The sequence below is a fragment of the Corvus cornix genome, chromosome 1A, assembly GCF_000738735.6.
Source record: "Corvus cornix cornix isolate S_Up_H32 chromosome 1A, ASM73873v5, whole genome shotgun sequence".
Lineage (NCBI taxonomy): Eukaryota > Metazoa > Chordata > Aves > Passeriformes > Corvidae > Corvus > Corvus cornix.
In genome coordinates, this window is record NC_047057.1 from 34,736,933 (window position 1) to 34,751,025 (window position 14,093).

The 14,093-nt window shown below is 38.8% G+C and overlaps 1 protein-coding gene across 3 annotated transcripts in view; it reads left to right on the forward strand.

Moving 5' to 3' along the window:
• Positions 1–873: 873 nt before the first annotated feature.
• The window catches only part of LOC104698382 (RAB3A interacting protein), a 33,089-nt gene continuing 19,869 nt past the window's right edge, over positions 874–14,093 (forward strand). For 2 of the 3 annotated variants that reach the window (XM_039570869.1, XM_039570871.1), the window contains exons 1-3: positions 874–947; positions 9,240–9,515; positions 9,720–9,981. In XM_039570869.1, coding sequence (XP_039426803.1) covers positions 9,265–9,515; positions 9,720–9,981 — 513 coding nt within the window. In that variant the 5' untranslated portion in view covers positions 874–947; positions 9,240–9,264. Of the gene's footprint in view, positions 948–1,347; positions 1,644–9,239; positions 9,516–9,719; positions 9,982–14,093 lie in introns of those variants that run through there. The other variant, XM_039570870.1, reaches the window with a different exon arrangement.

Below are 14,093 nucleotides of genomic sequence, written 5' to 3' on the forward strand. Positions count from 1 at the left end.
CTAGATTCCTTAACTGATGAATGGGACAAGGTCTTGTTTACCTTAGTTTTTTGCTCATGTTTCTCACCGTGCAGCACACGGCTCAGTTCAGCTGCAGTAACAGCAAGGAAAGTACATGGTCCAGCCAATACTGCTGTCATTTGAAGCATATTCTTTGGCACTGTAATCAGACCAGCGGTGAAATGGAGTCTTATTTATAGCAGCTTTATAACACTTTGCCTATTGCCTTTAAAGACATAGGACTCACAGAACAGTACAGACCAGGACTTCAAGTGCATTAAGTACCGTGCTTGTGTCAGGGTGGCAGTGGGGATGCCTTAGGGCAAGCCCAGATGAGACATAGTAGTAATCACTCTTTATCAAACTACTGGGGCTGGAAAAACACCTCTTCTTAGCAAGTGAGTCCTTTTATAGCTCTATACATGGCCTCGTTTTAGAAATCTAGTGTGTAGAGTTCAGTCTTTGATTATGATATACATTAGGGAGGTTCACAATTTGGAGCAGTGCATGCCCCATGAATGAAAATTGCTGGATAATCATCTGGCATATCTTTCATTTTCTCATTTTCAATTGTGCAATCCGGTGCCTTTGTTACTGCATATCGTTAAACACAGAATTATTAACTTCCTTGTGTTTTTCACGGCAACAAAACACTCAGTTTAACAGCCCTGTCCTCGCCTGCCCTTGACCAGAAGCAATGTTTCCCTGCTTTAACCCTCCGCGACGAGCGCAGGCCCCCGCGGGCCCGGGCCGTTCCCTCCGTCCCGCCCCCTCCCCTCACGGAGGTCACCCCCGGCCCCTAGGGGGCGCCAGCGGGGCCGTGCACACCTGCCCCCCCCGCCCCGCTGCGGGCGCTGCGCTGCGCCGCGCATGCGCGGCCCGGCCCCGCAGGTCGGCTGAGGGGACGCGGCGTCGGCGGTGGCCGCTTCTCTCTCGGGGCTCGGCAGGTACGTGAGGCGGGGGCTGCGCGGCCCTGGCCCCGGCCCCGGCCCCGGCTCCGGCTCCGGCTCCGGCTCCGGCTCCGCCGGCGGGAACGTGGGGTGGCTGCCTGGGCCGTGGCTCCCCTCCAGTGCTGCTGCACCTGCCCGCCGGCGCGTCTCCGGGAGCCTGTGCCCAGGCGGGCGGAGCCGGCGCCACCGGGGAGCGCTGCCCCTAGCCGGGGCGCCGTGACCGGGCGCGGGCTGGCTGTGGCGGCTGTGGGTCCCTGCCTGGAAGACCGTGGGGACAGGCGACGGTCCGGGCCGTGCTGCTGTCCCCGTCTGCGGCGGGAGGGCGTCCCCGGATCCGTCGGGGCTTGCGTGGGCACGGAAGGGGCAGTCGGCGGCAGGGATGCGCCTGTCCCCGAGTCCAGCCGCAGTAGAAGGCAAAACTGGGCAAAAGTAGTTCTCAGGGATCACGCCGGGAAGTGCCGGGAGCACCTGCCCGAGGGAGGCAGCAGCGGCGGACAAAGAGCCATCGCACCCCGGGCGCCGGCGGGTCGGAGCAGCTGCCGTGCTCCCCACGTAGTGCTTGTGCGGGGCCCGAGGGCAAGGGCCGCCGGGCAGCAGTGACCGAGACGAGGAGAGGAGGGATGCGAGAAGAAGCTGAGCTAGTGCTGAACGCTTCGCCTCCGCTCACAGAGCTTTCGGCCGGCGGGGCGGCAGGTGCGGATCAGGGGAGAGCGCCGAAAGGGGCAGAGAAAGAAGGGGGGGAGGGCCGGGCAGGGCCCCTCGTGGGGTTCGCAGATTTCACCCCCCTCGAGGGGTGCCAGAGCAGCGTGAGCAGGGACCGGAGGGGCGTTCTGCGCTGTGGGACTGTGGGGCTGCGCTCGCCTGTAGCGTTTCTGGTTGCATTATGGTCTGTCGAGCAGTATTGAGGGTCATACCTAGTCGCCGGTAAGTGGTGGTGTAAGCTGTACTAGTTGCGTAGCAGATTTGAGTTAGCTTTGATTTCTGATGTAGTTATGTTGGAGAGTAAGGCTCAGAAAGTAAATTCTGGTTACAAGTTGATTTCAAGCGATGGGCTATGCAGAAATTTGTGCTGCTAGAGTGCTGATGCTCCACTAATTCCCCGAGAGTCTCAGGGATCTGGGAAGTAAGAGAACACAGAGTGACCAAAGCCTTAATGATACCCCCAGAGTTTGTCTTGGTGCCAAAAAGCTACAGTGCTTTTATGAGTTTGAAAGTGTTGTCTGTTTTGTTTGCAGATACTGTACTAAGTTTTGTATTGCTTGGTTTGTCTGCTGTGTTCATTTTAAAGCATGTTCTTAGGAAGTCTCAGAAACAGTTATCTAGATAGATAAAATAATTAATCTTCTACAGACTTGCTGTAACTGTGAAATTATCAGCTTCTCTTTTGAAGCAGATGTAAGGTTATTCAGACTAGAAGTATGTATTGGCAGCTACCATCTGTTCGAATATTTGTATTCCTCACTATAGGGCAAAACCTGAAATCTTGTTGCTTTAGTATTTTTATTGTTGTTTCTTTTATAGATCTGTTTAATGAGTTTTTGGAAGGGTTAAAGTTTGGCGTTCTGTATTTGTGTCTTGGCAGTCATTCATCTGTTGTGCTTGGTTAATGTTACCTAGTGAGCAAAGAAGGATGAATAATTTACCTCTCATTATGCTTTTAATAAATAACAAATGGGAGTGCACCTCACAGCTGCAACTGGAATATCCATCTTGTTATGCTATATTTAAAAGGGGATTTTTTTTCTGTAGGAGAAAGAACAGTCACAAGAAGCATTTTGATTGTAGACTGCAGCTGTCTTCATAGCTTTTATTGACTTGGTTTAAAAATTCATGTGAAATACCAAATGAGCTGGTCACTCACTCTTCCACTTAGGTTTATGGATTTTCTCAGAAAAGAGACGTGTACTTTGGATTTTTATTTTTAAGACCCTTTTTAATATGGCATGTAAAATATTGTCTTACTGTCACCTGACTGTCAAGACTTGTATTAGAGACTTTATTAACACTTACTAATGTACTAACCATTTTTTAATAAATTAAGAAAATATTTCTTTAAATGCATTTGCAAATACGATGTCAGGAAATTCATCGTAATTTTACTGAATTTTAAATTACGGAATATTTTCAATGGTAACTGGAAACAAGAGGGTCTTTAGGTCCAAGTCTTGGCAAGAATAACACTACAGTCATTGTGATCAGGTTTAAACCTGAGATGGGCTTGTGAAGTTGTTTCCTAGATAAGGCAGAACAATGCTCTGCTTTAAAAAGAACAGCATCTGCAAAGAGAATCATATTTTCAGTTTTATTAACTTGGTTTGAGAGTCTTTGTGAACAGAACAGCATTCTTTGAATGTTTGTTTACAGTGAAAGTTTGCGGTATTCTTTGCATTTGCAAAGCACTGACTTTTCTCTCTAGTAAGAGGTGTACTATCTACCAGAGTCTAAACCATGTTTATTTATAAGTTTCACAAGCACTTCATAAATATAGGTCATGGAATCTCCTGTGCTGCTTGTTTCTGTAAGAGAGACACTTAACTGTCTGTACCTATGTTTTTCTAATTGAAGATACACCTATAATTAAGTTTTTAAAAGATATTTTTTTAATCATCAGTTCATCAAAACAAAAATCCTTTTAACTTCACAAAATCTTGCTATCAAGTAAACTGTGTTTCTTTTAAAACAGTGCAAATAGTGTTTTCAATGCATAAAGTGAGAATAAAAACAGAAAACCCACATCGTAGTATTATATGACAACACTAGAGGGAATGCAGTAGAAAAATATTCTCACATTAAGCCAAGTGTGTTTCTGCTAGCTGTTAAATTCTGTAGACTTGCCGAACTTACAGTTTACCTTCCATTTACCATCTTACCTAATTTATCACCTGTTGGTAAATACAGGTGTGAGGTCACTTGTAAATAAAAGTAGAATATGTTAAGACTGGAGTAGTTCAGTGCTTTCTTTTTCTCTCATATCTTGCTGGCTCAAAAAAACCCAAAAAAAGTTTTGTTTTGGGTTCCTGAAGCAGAAACTCCTATCACAATTGCAAAATTTTAGGAGTGGGAATTATTTTTTGCAAACATTAAAGGAATTCCTATGCCAAATCTTGAATTGTGTTCCTGCAATCAACTGGCATTGATAATGGTGTTTAAACTTGCTTGAAATCTCTGGCTAAGCTTAAATGTAAAACAGTTTAGGAAGAGAATCTACCAAACTTTGTCCTGTGCCTGCATCTGATACTGGATAGATGTAATTGAATTAGTTTTTAACTTGAAATTAATGCCTGTATATGCCTTACAACAATTTAAATTTTAACCTGCTTATTTGCATCTGATAGGTTTGAAGTAGCTCTACTTAATTGAACTGCTTCTTTAAAAAGTGTTCATTAGTCCACTTTTCTTAATTTCCTACTAAGTTCTTTAGAGTTAAAAACATATTACATTCCAGGCTCTATAATGCTACATATTTAATTTTTTTTTTTTCCTAAACCGACTGAGAAGAATGCAGGCCCAGTGGTGGGCTAGTGCCAGTCCTTTTGAGGAACTGCTGCAAAAAATTCCACTTTCTAGAGCCCTCCCAAATCAACTGAGGCAGACGGAGTTGAATAAATGAAGTCTTTGAGACTCAGTTACATATTAAAAGGCTTGCTGCATGGAGGTTAAACCACAGTGGCTAACAGGCAGTTCTTTTGAGAAATGCTAACTAGAATTTGCTGTTGATAAAAATATTTAGAGATGTTAACTTTCTTCCTTAGGGGATTTTTTTCTTTCCTTCTTACTTGAACAGGTAGCCATTCTGTAGTGATGGTACTCTTTACTATTAAAACTAAAAATGAGATTACTGATGTGTGAAATGTTTGGTGTTGGCTTTGCTTTTAAATGGACTGTAGCAGTTAGGAGATTGTTCAGAGTTGTTCTCTTCAAAGTGTCTGGTATTCAAAAGCAATCTGTGAAAGACAAACTCCAGAGTTCATAGTAGGCGGTTTTCAACAATGTGTTTTTTTTTTTTTTTCCCCAAAAGGAAACAAACCACAATAAATTGCATTTCAGGGAGCTTTTTAGTATTGAGTGCTTTGAATCAGACAAGTAGCTAAACCCCTCTTAGAGTTATAACAGAAAAATTAGGTTAAGCATTTTGATTTGACTGCTGTAAAAAATGTTTGTGGTTCTCGATTTGTTAGAAGCTATAGGAAGTGTTTAACTGACTGTTGTAAACTAAAATGTACTACAAAGAAATCAGTTTAACTATTAGAGAAAATAACAGATTTGAGCATAGTTTCCTCGTGAAGTTGTGATTAGTCAGCAGTGCAAGTGTGGCAGCGAAGAGGTAATAAAAAGTGACATTTTGTCAGCTCCCACCAAATTTGCATTTTTTCCAGATGAAAGCATGAGGAAACGAATTAATTTTGTTGTTTCATTCTGATTTATTACAGTACTTAACATTTTTTATGTGATCCTAATTGCATACTATCAACTAAGACAAAAATAATCACATGTTTGGGAGGCACTAATGTGATTCCACGCTTTCACCTTATATTAATGTAGGAGAAAAGGTATTTAGAAAATTAATTATTTTATTTGTGTGCTGGCCCGAAATGCCAGAATATCAGCTTTTGTTCACAGTAGCAGAACTACTACTCGGGAGTGCTGTGTCAACGGTGTGTGCTTTTTGCACACAGTCAGCTTGGCTCCTAGTAAAGCTCTCCTCTGCTTACCATTCGCTTCATGTTCCTTCACAGCAAGGCTCTTCATCGCTGCCTTAGCCAATAGTATGAATCCTTCCTGCAAGCCTTAAGGAAGCCTCTAATCTTTAATGACACTGACATTTAATGTGTGTTTTTAATCCTTCTCCTATTGGTTACCATTACTTTGAAGAGTTCTTTCCCAAAAGAGAGCTTTTAATTTTACTACCACCTGCCTTTTTGCTTATGTATTTGGTTTCATTAATGTGTGATGTGTCTTCATAATGGTGTTGGTGAGTCTTGAAACTGAGATACTTAATATGGGCTTCTTTGTCTTGTCTGGGTGGTGTACCCAGCTTCTGCCTGCTCACTGCCTAGTGAGAAGTAATCTTAGGAAAGAAAAAAGTTGTGAATGGAAAGTGTTTTACACAGATGGTTTGGTTATGAGTGCCCATTTGACAGGCTATGGGAAAAATACATCTGAGGGGCTTTATTTTCAGCTCTTCCAGGAATAACTTGTATAATTTTTAAAACTTTTTTACTTACTGTTTCAGAAAGAGGTTGTTCTTTGATAGTTGAGAGGTTATGCATAGGTTTGTTTACTGTTTAGGCTGAGGTCAATATTTAATGGATAAGCAGAGTGATAGTCTTGTAAATAAAATTCCATAATCTTTTTGGTTTGGGCTCTTTCTTTTTCTTACTGTTAAAAATAGTGCAGGATATAGACAGGTTAGGATATAGGCAGGTGGAAAAGCTGTAGAAAAGACTTAGGTGGAACATTTCTCAAAGGAGTGGGACCATGTAGGTGGGATAGAGTCCTCCTGTCCTTCCCCCCAAACATACTATTTTGGTGTCGGAAATTGATGTGGTGGTCCAGAGGGGCAGCTAGAAATGCATTTGAACATTTGAAAGATAATAAGGAGGCTTTCAATTTTTTTTTTTTTTTTTTTTTTGGTGTGTGTGTGAGCCAGCATGGCCTTCTGCACTTCAGATTGTAGATGAATTTGTGTCTGTTATCACAAATATATGGAATGGTGCATCTTTTTACCTGTTGCTTACTCTATGTACTTAAAAGTATTTGGTCCAAACAGATATCCCTAAGATTTATATAGAAAAAGTAAAATAAATTAAAGAACAACAAATAAACTTTTATGGATCCTTTTTTTATTCTTGGGGAAGGTTAAGTAGTATTTTTTTAAAAATCAGTTTTTTGAGAAAAAGACCTTGCGTAGCAAAGTTTAGCCCAATGGAGCATGTACTGTAGACAGTCAGCGGTAGTGGTGATCTAAGTTCCATGATATCTCTACTGAGTATCAAGGCAGACCTTGAGTTTTAAGAGTGACTCGCAATGTGTCTTTCAAACTTGAAATAGAAACTAGTCAATAGCAGGGAGTATGGGACAGAAGCGTGTTCCTGTTTTCTTCTCAGGTGGGTCTGAGTTTCTGCTTTGGTTGTGTGGATTTGGGTGCACTTTCCTACACGCTGTAGAAAAGGCAAGACATCCAGGCGGCCCTTCTACATCCTTGTTCAGGGCCTGTGTCTTTTGTTAGTTGTGAAGACTGGGATCCAATGAATCGGAAATTGGAAGTGACAGCTGGTGTTGTTGCCAGTATAGTGGTGTTGGGTATGGCTGGCTTGGTGCTCAAAGAAGAGGAGAGCAGTGGCAACAAAGAAAGGGAAAGCGTTTGTGTAGATGTGACCTTGACTTTGAGATCTGTGACATAGATGTTTTTCAATTGGGGTGATGAATTATAAAGACAGCAGTATTTTAGCTTACTAAATGTAAAACAGTGATGTAATAATTGCATTGCAGAGCTGAAAACATTCTTGAAATTTAACTTTGAAGAGAAATGTCCTGTAGCTGTGTCAGTTCCTTCATTTTAATTTGTCTACTCAACAGGCTTTATCATCATGTAGAGCATGTAATTACAATGCTTCCAATAGTTAAGAAGAATTATAGGGAAAACAAACAGCAATATTTGCCAAAGTTACTTAAACTCAAAAATAAGCTTTTCATCTCTATTATAATAGGAAAGCTTCAAAGCACAAAACTGTGACAGTGTTTTTCTGTGTAAATCATATTTGTGCAAATGAAACAATATCAACTGTTTTGATAGTTCAAAATAAAACAAATTTCTGCATAAAATTTTCTGCATAAAAGAAACCTGAAACAAAAATATTCCTTTTCATTCATGTAAGGTCCTTTTTGTCCTTTGAGTCCGGGCCGTTTCTTAGAGGGGAGTGATTTTTTTTTTGGTGGGAGCAATTAGCAGAGGCAGAGAAAAATTAACATACTCTTGCTGTCTGAGCAGTTGAATTTCTCCCACATGTACCTGCTGATGTGGTAAAGCTACTTATTTTGCACTGGTGTATACACACCGCAATCCTTGAGATGCAGAACAGTTTTGAGTAGTGTTCTTTGAATTTAAGGTGACCAGAAAGTCTTAATTTAACTAAAACATTGCTTCCTGTGTAATTTTGGGATTCCATTCTTGGTGTCTTCCCGTGTGTTTTGTGAAGTGGCTAATGAACTGGAGGTACATATAAGTTGATGGCATCCTTTCTTCATGGTTATGATCATCATCTTTCTAGATCTTCTCCTTGCCTTGTCTTTTCAAGTGTAAGATCCAGGCAACTTTCTCTGTAAAATACAATACATTATTTTGTTTAGGTGCACAATTTTTTTTTTTCCACATTAAGTATATTTTTTGAGCCTTTTCTCTCTTCTGTATTTATATAACATGGAAAAGGTTTGTTGGTTTTTTTTGCAGTGAATAATCAGTGCTAAGTAATTCCTTCACAGATTTCTCCATACTACTTCCAACTTCCAGTTTTGAATTATGCAAAGATTTGGTCATCTCTGATAAACTGCTGAAAAATAGGACTTGTAAAAATCATGTGTTGTACTTGTTTTCTGTTGATCTGATGAAAAGCATATGTAATTAAAAAATAAATTGAAAGATTGTCAGTTAAATTGCCAATTTGTAGTACTTTTTACCTGTAATGTATTTTGGTGTACTTGTTCACAGTTGTCATGTTCACTTAATCATGTGATGTGTTAAATATACATCATCATACTTAATGAGAAATCTTACTGGCTAAGTCTGTCATTTCAGTGAACTGTTAAAAGATCAGATGAGTAATTTAACCAAAACCACTATGGACTGTAATTTATTTAAAGGTTCACTGATTTCTGTTCTAGATTATTTGCTTCATTGAGATGAAAAGTTGAAGTTTTACACTTAGAAATTTTTTTTTCTTCACTGATTCCCAGGTCTCCCCCTTTCATGAATGAAATACATTTGTTTTGATATGAAACAGCTCTAGATTGTATTAAAAATTACATTGTTTTATGATGTAGAGTATGTTCTTGATTTCATCATCCCATTTAGATGCAGAGTCTGCTGTTAGATCTTCTGGACTCAGCAGTGCAATGGGTGGGAAGAAACATTTTTGGTGGTTGAAGTTTGGACTTTTGCAAGAACAGTCCAGAGTTTCCATTCTATCATGAAGTATTCTGAACATATTTGAGTGTGTTTCATTCAAATATTTAAATATATCTGACAGCTATTTCCTGTTTACTTTCTGATAAAGTGATTATTTCATTTAGGGATTCATATAATGAGGCTTTTATTATGGCCAGTGACCCCTTGGAAGGCTTTCATGAAGTGAACCTTGCTTCGCCTACTACACCAGATCTTCTTGGAGTAAATGAGTCAGGGACTCAGGAACAAACTACCTCACCCAGTGTAATCTACCGACCACATCCTTCTGTTGTGTCCTCCACACCAATCCAACCCAATGCATTAAATGTTTCTGACCTTCCTACACAACCTGTTTATTCATCTCCCAGACAACTGAATTGTGGAGAAGTATCAGGTATAAGGTAAATGCCATGTGTCTTTTTATTTAAATTGTTGATGTTTGTTGCATATAAACTGTTTGCTTCATTACAGATACAATTTTAATATTTACAATGTTGTAATATTAAATTGTGTCCATAATTATGTATTCACCATCACTACTGCCATTTCTAAAATACTACTCTTACTGTATTATATAAATAAAAAATATATTGCTTTCTTTACAGCATCAATGTTACCGACGCAGCACTTGGTTCTACCTCTGGACCCCAGAGTGGGTCATTCAATCACAGTAATGCCAGGAAGGAGAGCAATAACGTAGAGAGAGAGTTTTTGCAGGGCACTACAGTAGCAGATGTTGCTGAAGGAAATGAAGATATTTTTGGGTTGAGTACAGACAGTTTATCTCACTTACGGAGCCCATCTGTACTGGAAGTAAGAGAAAAGGGCTATGAACGATTGAAAGAAGAACTTGCAAAAGCTCAGAGGGTAAGGTTCGTTGTCTTCTTTCCTCCCGCTTTTTCTCTCTTCAAAGTGTTTCTAATATTGCAGAATGATAGATGGGCCAGAAGGTGCACTTGAAGTCTACTCTTTTCTTATAGCTTTATTATGATGTAATTATTTAATGTAAAATTTTCTAAGTGCTGTGCTGATGTCTTATAATTATTCTTTGATAATGTTTTTCTTCCTAGTGCTGCTGCTGCTACTTAACCATGGAAACTTTTGCTGCAATATGTGGTTAAACACACTCTCTTTTTGAAATGCAGGCTTTCCTTCATTCTGACATTTGAGAATAGGAGTTAATTTTCTGTCATTCTGTTGTTACTGAATAAGTATTTATAGACACTGATTATATACCTTTCGAGTCTTCTTTCCTCTAGAGTTTAAAAGTGTAGCATGTGTCATGGAATTTATAAATGCTTTAGAAACAGGGATGTTTCACAGGGGAATGACTGCATAGGAAAGAAGCAGTAAAAATGTCTCTGGTGTTCTTTAGAGTACTGTTACACCACACTTCAAATTGAATATGGATACCTTTGAAGACACTGTGTCTCAATTCATTAATATTTGTAAAGCGCTTTGTCTTGTTTGGATGGATGGTGCTATATAAATGCAAAGCCATTATTTATCATTTTAACATTTCTCTGTGCTTAAGTTTTGAATAGGTTTTGTGCTGTTTGTATATGTGCCCTTTCTTCTCTTCTAGGTAATTCCATTCTTGTTTAGGGTTAAGCTCATCTTGTGTTTGAACTTGCTGCCCTCTGTTTGCTACCTCATCTTGTTGAATGCAGTCGTCATTACTGTCATAGTGAATCTTAACTATGGATTTAGACGTTGCTTTTTCTGTTGATTGTTTTATTGCTGAGCAGTGGCTTCCTTTGCTAATGTGTGTGTTTACTTAGCTTTTGACCACTGAAAGGAAACATTAACCTGAGCTACATTTGAGGACCTTGCATGTGAATATATAATCCTAGCAGTTAAACTTGGAATCCTAGAAAATAAGAACAAATTAACATTTAAGCTTTAGAAAAGCTCTTCTTTACAGTATACCACAACTCAGATCTGCTACTGATAGCTTGGAATGATCTAAAAATCTTACTGCAGTGTATCGCACTTTGTCTCTTAAATATTGAAGTGTTTCCTGCTTCACTCTGAAATTTGGTAAGGCTGTTAAGGAAATGGCATGAAGGCTGCTAGGACATACTAAACTGCATGTTATGTGCTTTCAAACTCTTTGTGTGGTCTTAACAAAAGCAATTCAGCACTAACTTGAGACTGTTGATGTCAAAGTTCTTGCTAATTCTCAAGTCCTCATGTGATTCTTACCAGTGTTATACTGGAGGGGTAGCTTACTTTGCTTGTCTTTCTAAACTTGCGCTGTTTCAGAATTGCTTAGTCACTGCAGGAGTCTGTACAGACTGTACAACAATAAACCCTATTCCTTCCATTATACTCACTTTCTTCCTCTTCCTGCATGAGCACTATTTTTTCCTATCCCTAATCCATCTCTGGTATCTTTCTTCCAAAACTCATGGCTGTTCACATAGTGCTTATTCTCTCTGTGATACTCATATATCATGCAATCTTAAACTTTTGTTTCCAAGCATATTCACTTTTGTTGATGAGTACTCAGTTCAAAACCTGTAGGGATGTAATGAATAGGTAGTGTCTTTGTATAACTGGTTGTCTTTTACGTAATGGCTTTAAATTCTCTGTAATTCTCTGTGCTGTTTACTAGTGAGAAAAATGAGAATTTCAGTTTGCACTTGAATTTTGTGAGCTCATTGAACCTGGAAATTTTACAGGCTGCAGAGAGTAACAAAGTAAATGCAAATTTGCTATTTTGCATTTTTCATTGGTTCCAAATTTCCCACCCAAACTGTGTGCTATTGTACTATATGTTAAAGATTGATTTGAATTTGTTGCAGTTGTGATCAGAAAGGGAACTAGAAAGGAAATGGAAATTTTAAACCTTGGGATCCACTAATTTTTTTTTCATGTCTTTGCTTGGAGTTAAACTTTTTTCTTAATGTGCTGTCAGGTTTTTTATATTAGATAATGTATGTATGCCTTGTAATTGTTAGACATTTCAATATGGTTCCTGAATAAATTATTCAGTAATAGAATAAGTATTATTTTCTTATTTTTCTGCTTTTGTATGCCTTGGATTTCTTAAGCCTATAGACTTCTTAAGATGAATGGCATTGCTGGCAAAATCGTTAAAAAAGTCTTTGAAAACTTTGTTTCTTGATGAGAGAAAAATATACTTTCTACTTCAATCTAGATCAGTTGCTGCATCAAATCATGTAATAAAATTGGGAGAAAGGTTGGGTCAGAGGTTAACATCAGTGCTCAACTCTGTACTAAAAGGGCATATAAGAGTTTACATACTTTTGCCTTAAAATGCTCCCTTAATTAAAATGATAGATTATTTTCAAATTTTGAGACCATTCAGATTATTTTTTGCTTATTTTTTCACTGAAGTCTTAATTTCTGGCTATATTCTAAAGGTGGAGATGGGTAGTGTTTGCTTTACATCATCTGAACCCTTCTTGTTTCGCTAATCTAAAGCAGCATCAGGGAAACTGAGAAGGTGTTAAGAGGCTTAGTGATTGTAATGCCTGGGACCTTATGTCCTCACGTCTCTATGCATTTGTATTTTCTCTGCTGTGTTTGGATTGAGCTCTCTCACTGTGGTTATTGAAGATAGCTCAACCACGTGTAGATAGCCTCCCAGAGAATAGTGATGGTATTTTGATACAGGGTATTTCTTGATGTACAAATTTAGTGGAGTCCTTGCAAATATATATCTTTCATATATACCTATATATACCGTATACCTTTTGCTTTTCATCTTAGTTAACCAGCATGCTGCATGTATTTTGGACAGCTTACCTATAGTTTCTGAGCTTTAGCAGTTTATAGTCACGAACTTGAATTCTTTCCTTGAATTTTTGTGTGATTTGGCTCAAAGTTATTTCCTTGTCAAACAAACTGATGTTTTAGCCCTCTTTGATGAGGAAAGAGCAGTCTGCCAGAGATGATGGTTCCAACACACTTGGTTTCCATGATTCCCATGGTCTTTAGAGTAAGATCTGTATACTTGTTAGTAACAAGTAAAACCATGTTTGACTTTTTGTAGTAAAATGTGAATTAATTATATTTTCCTAGTAGAGTAAAATTGATTTTTTTTTCCCCCCAATACAGTAATGCTGGTGAAAGAGGTGATAGTATAGAATGTGGCATGGTCAATTTCAACACAGTTTGAAAGCCTGATTCTCAGATTTAAAATTTTCTTTCAAAGGCTTCAATTTCTGTATACATTTTTCATCTCGGAAGCAAACCGAGTGTTACAATTTGATCTCGTGTCTTCAGATCAGCCGTAAAATGTGATATTTTGAAACTCTGCATGGATTAATCAATAAACAGGTTCACAATAACTACCCAGGAATTCCAGTAGTGCTATACAGTACTATTCAGCATTTTAAAATTTGCGTTATTTTCTTTAAAGTTAACAATAAAAATGAGGGTGTGTTAGAGCTGTACTGAAGAGTATGCTTTCAGTTTTTTCTAAAATTAAATTGTAGTTCAATTGTAAGGCCACAGGCTTGTGATTGTTGAGGATGCATATTGGTTCTCTGAAGGTGTTTTAGCAATTCCGAGCTGTCTTTGATGAAAGTTTCCACCCCTCTTACGCTGTTGCCGTGTATTGTAGGCAGAGAAATTTTCTCAGGCAAGCAGAAAGAAGACTGTATGAAAGCAAAATAGCAGCATCTTCACCCACACCATAAGATAATTCAGTAGTTTGTGAAACACTGCTAACTTTGAAAAGATACTCTGGATCTTCTGTCACATTAAACAGCCTTGTGAATCTGGTTACAAAGGACTGATTTTTATGTAGCTTGTTTAACTTGTGTGCTGAGTGAAGACCAGTCAAATAGGAGTGCATTTAATATAAATACTTTTTTGGTGACTTCAGAATTCAGCAGTATCCCACAGTTGAGAATTTAGGTGATATCTGTAGAAAATGTTCTTTCCTCAGTATTACACGTCTAGTTCTGACTTGGTTAAATTGCTGAGCTAGATGTAGGATGATTTTC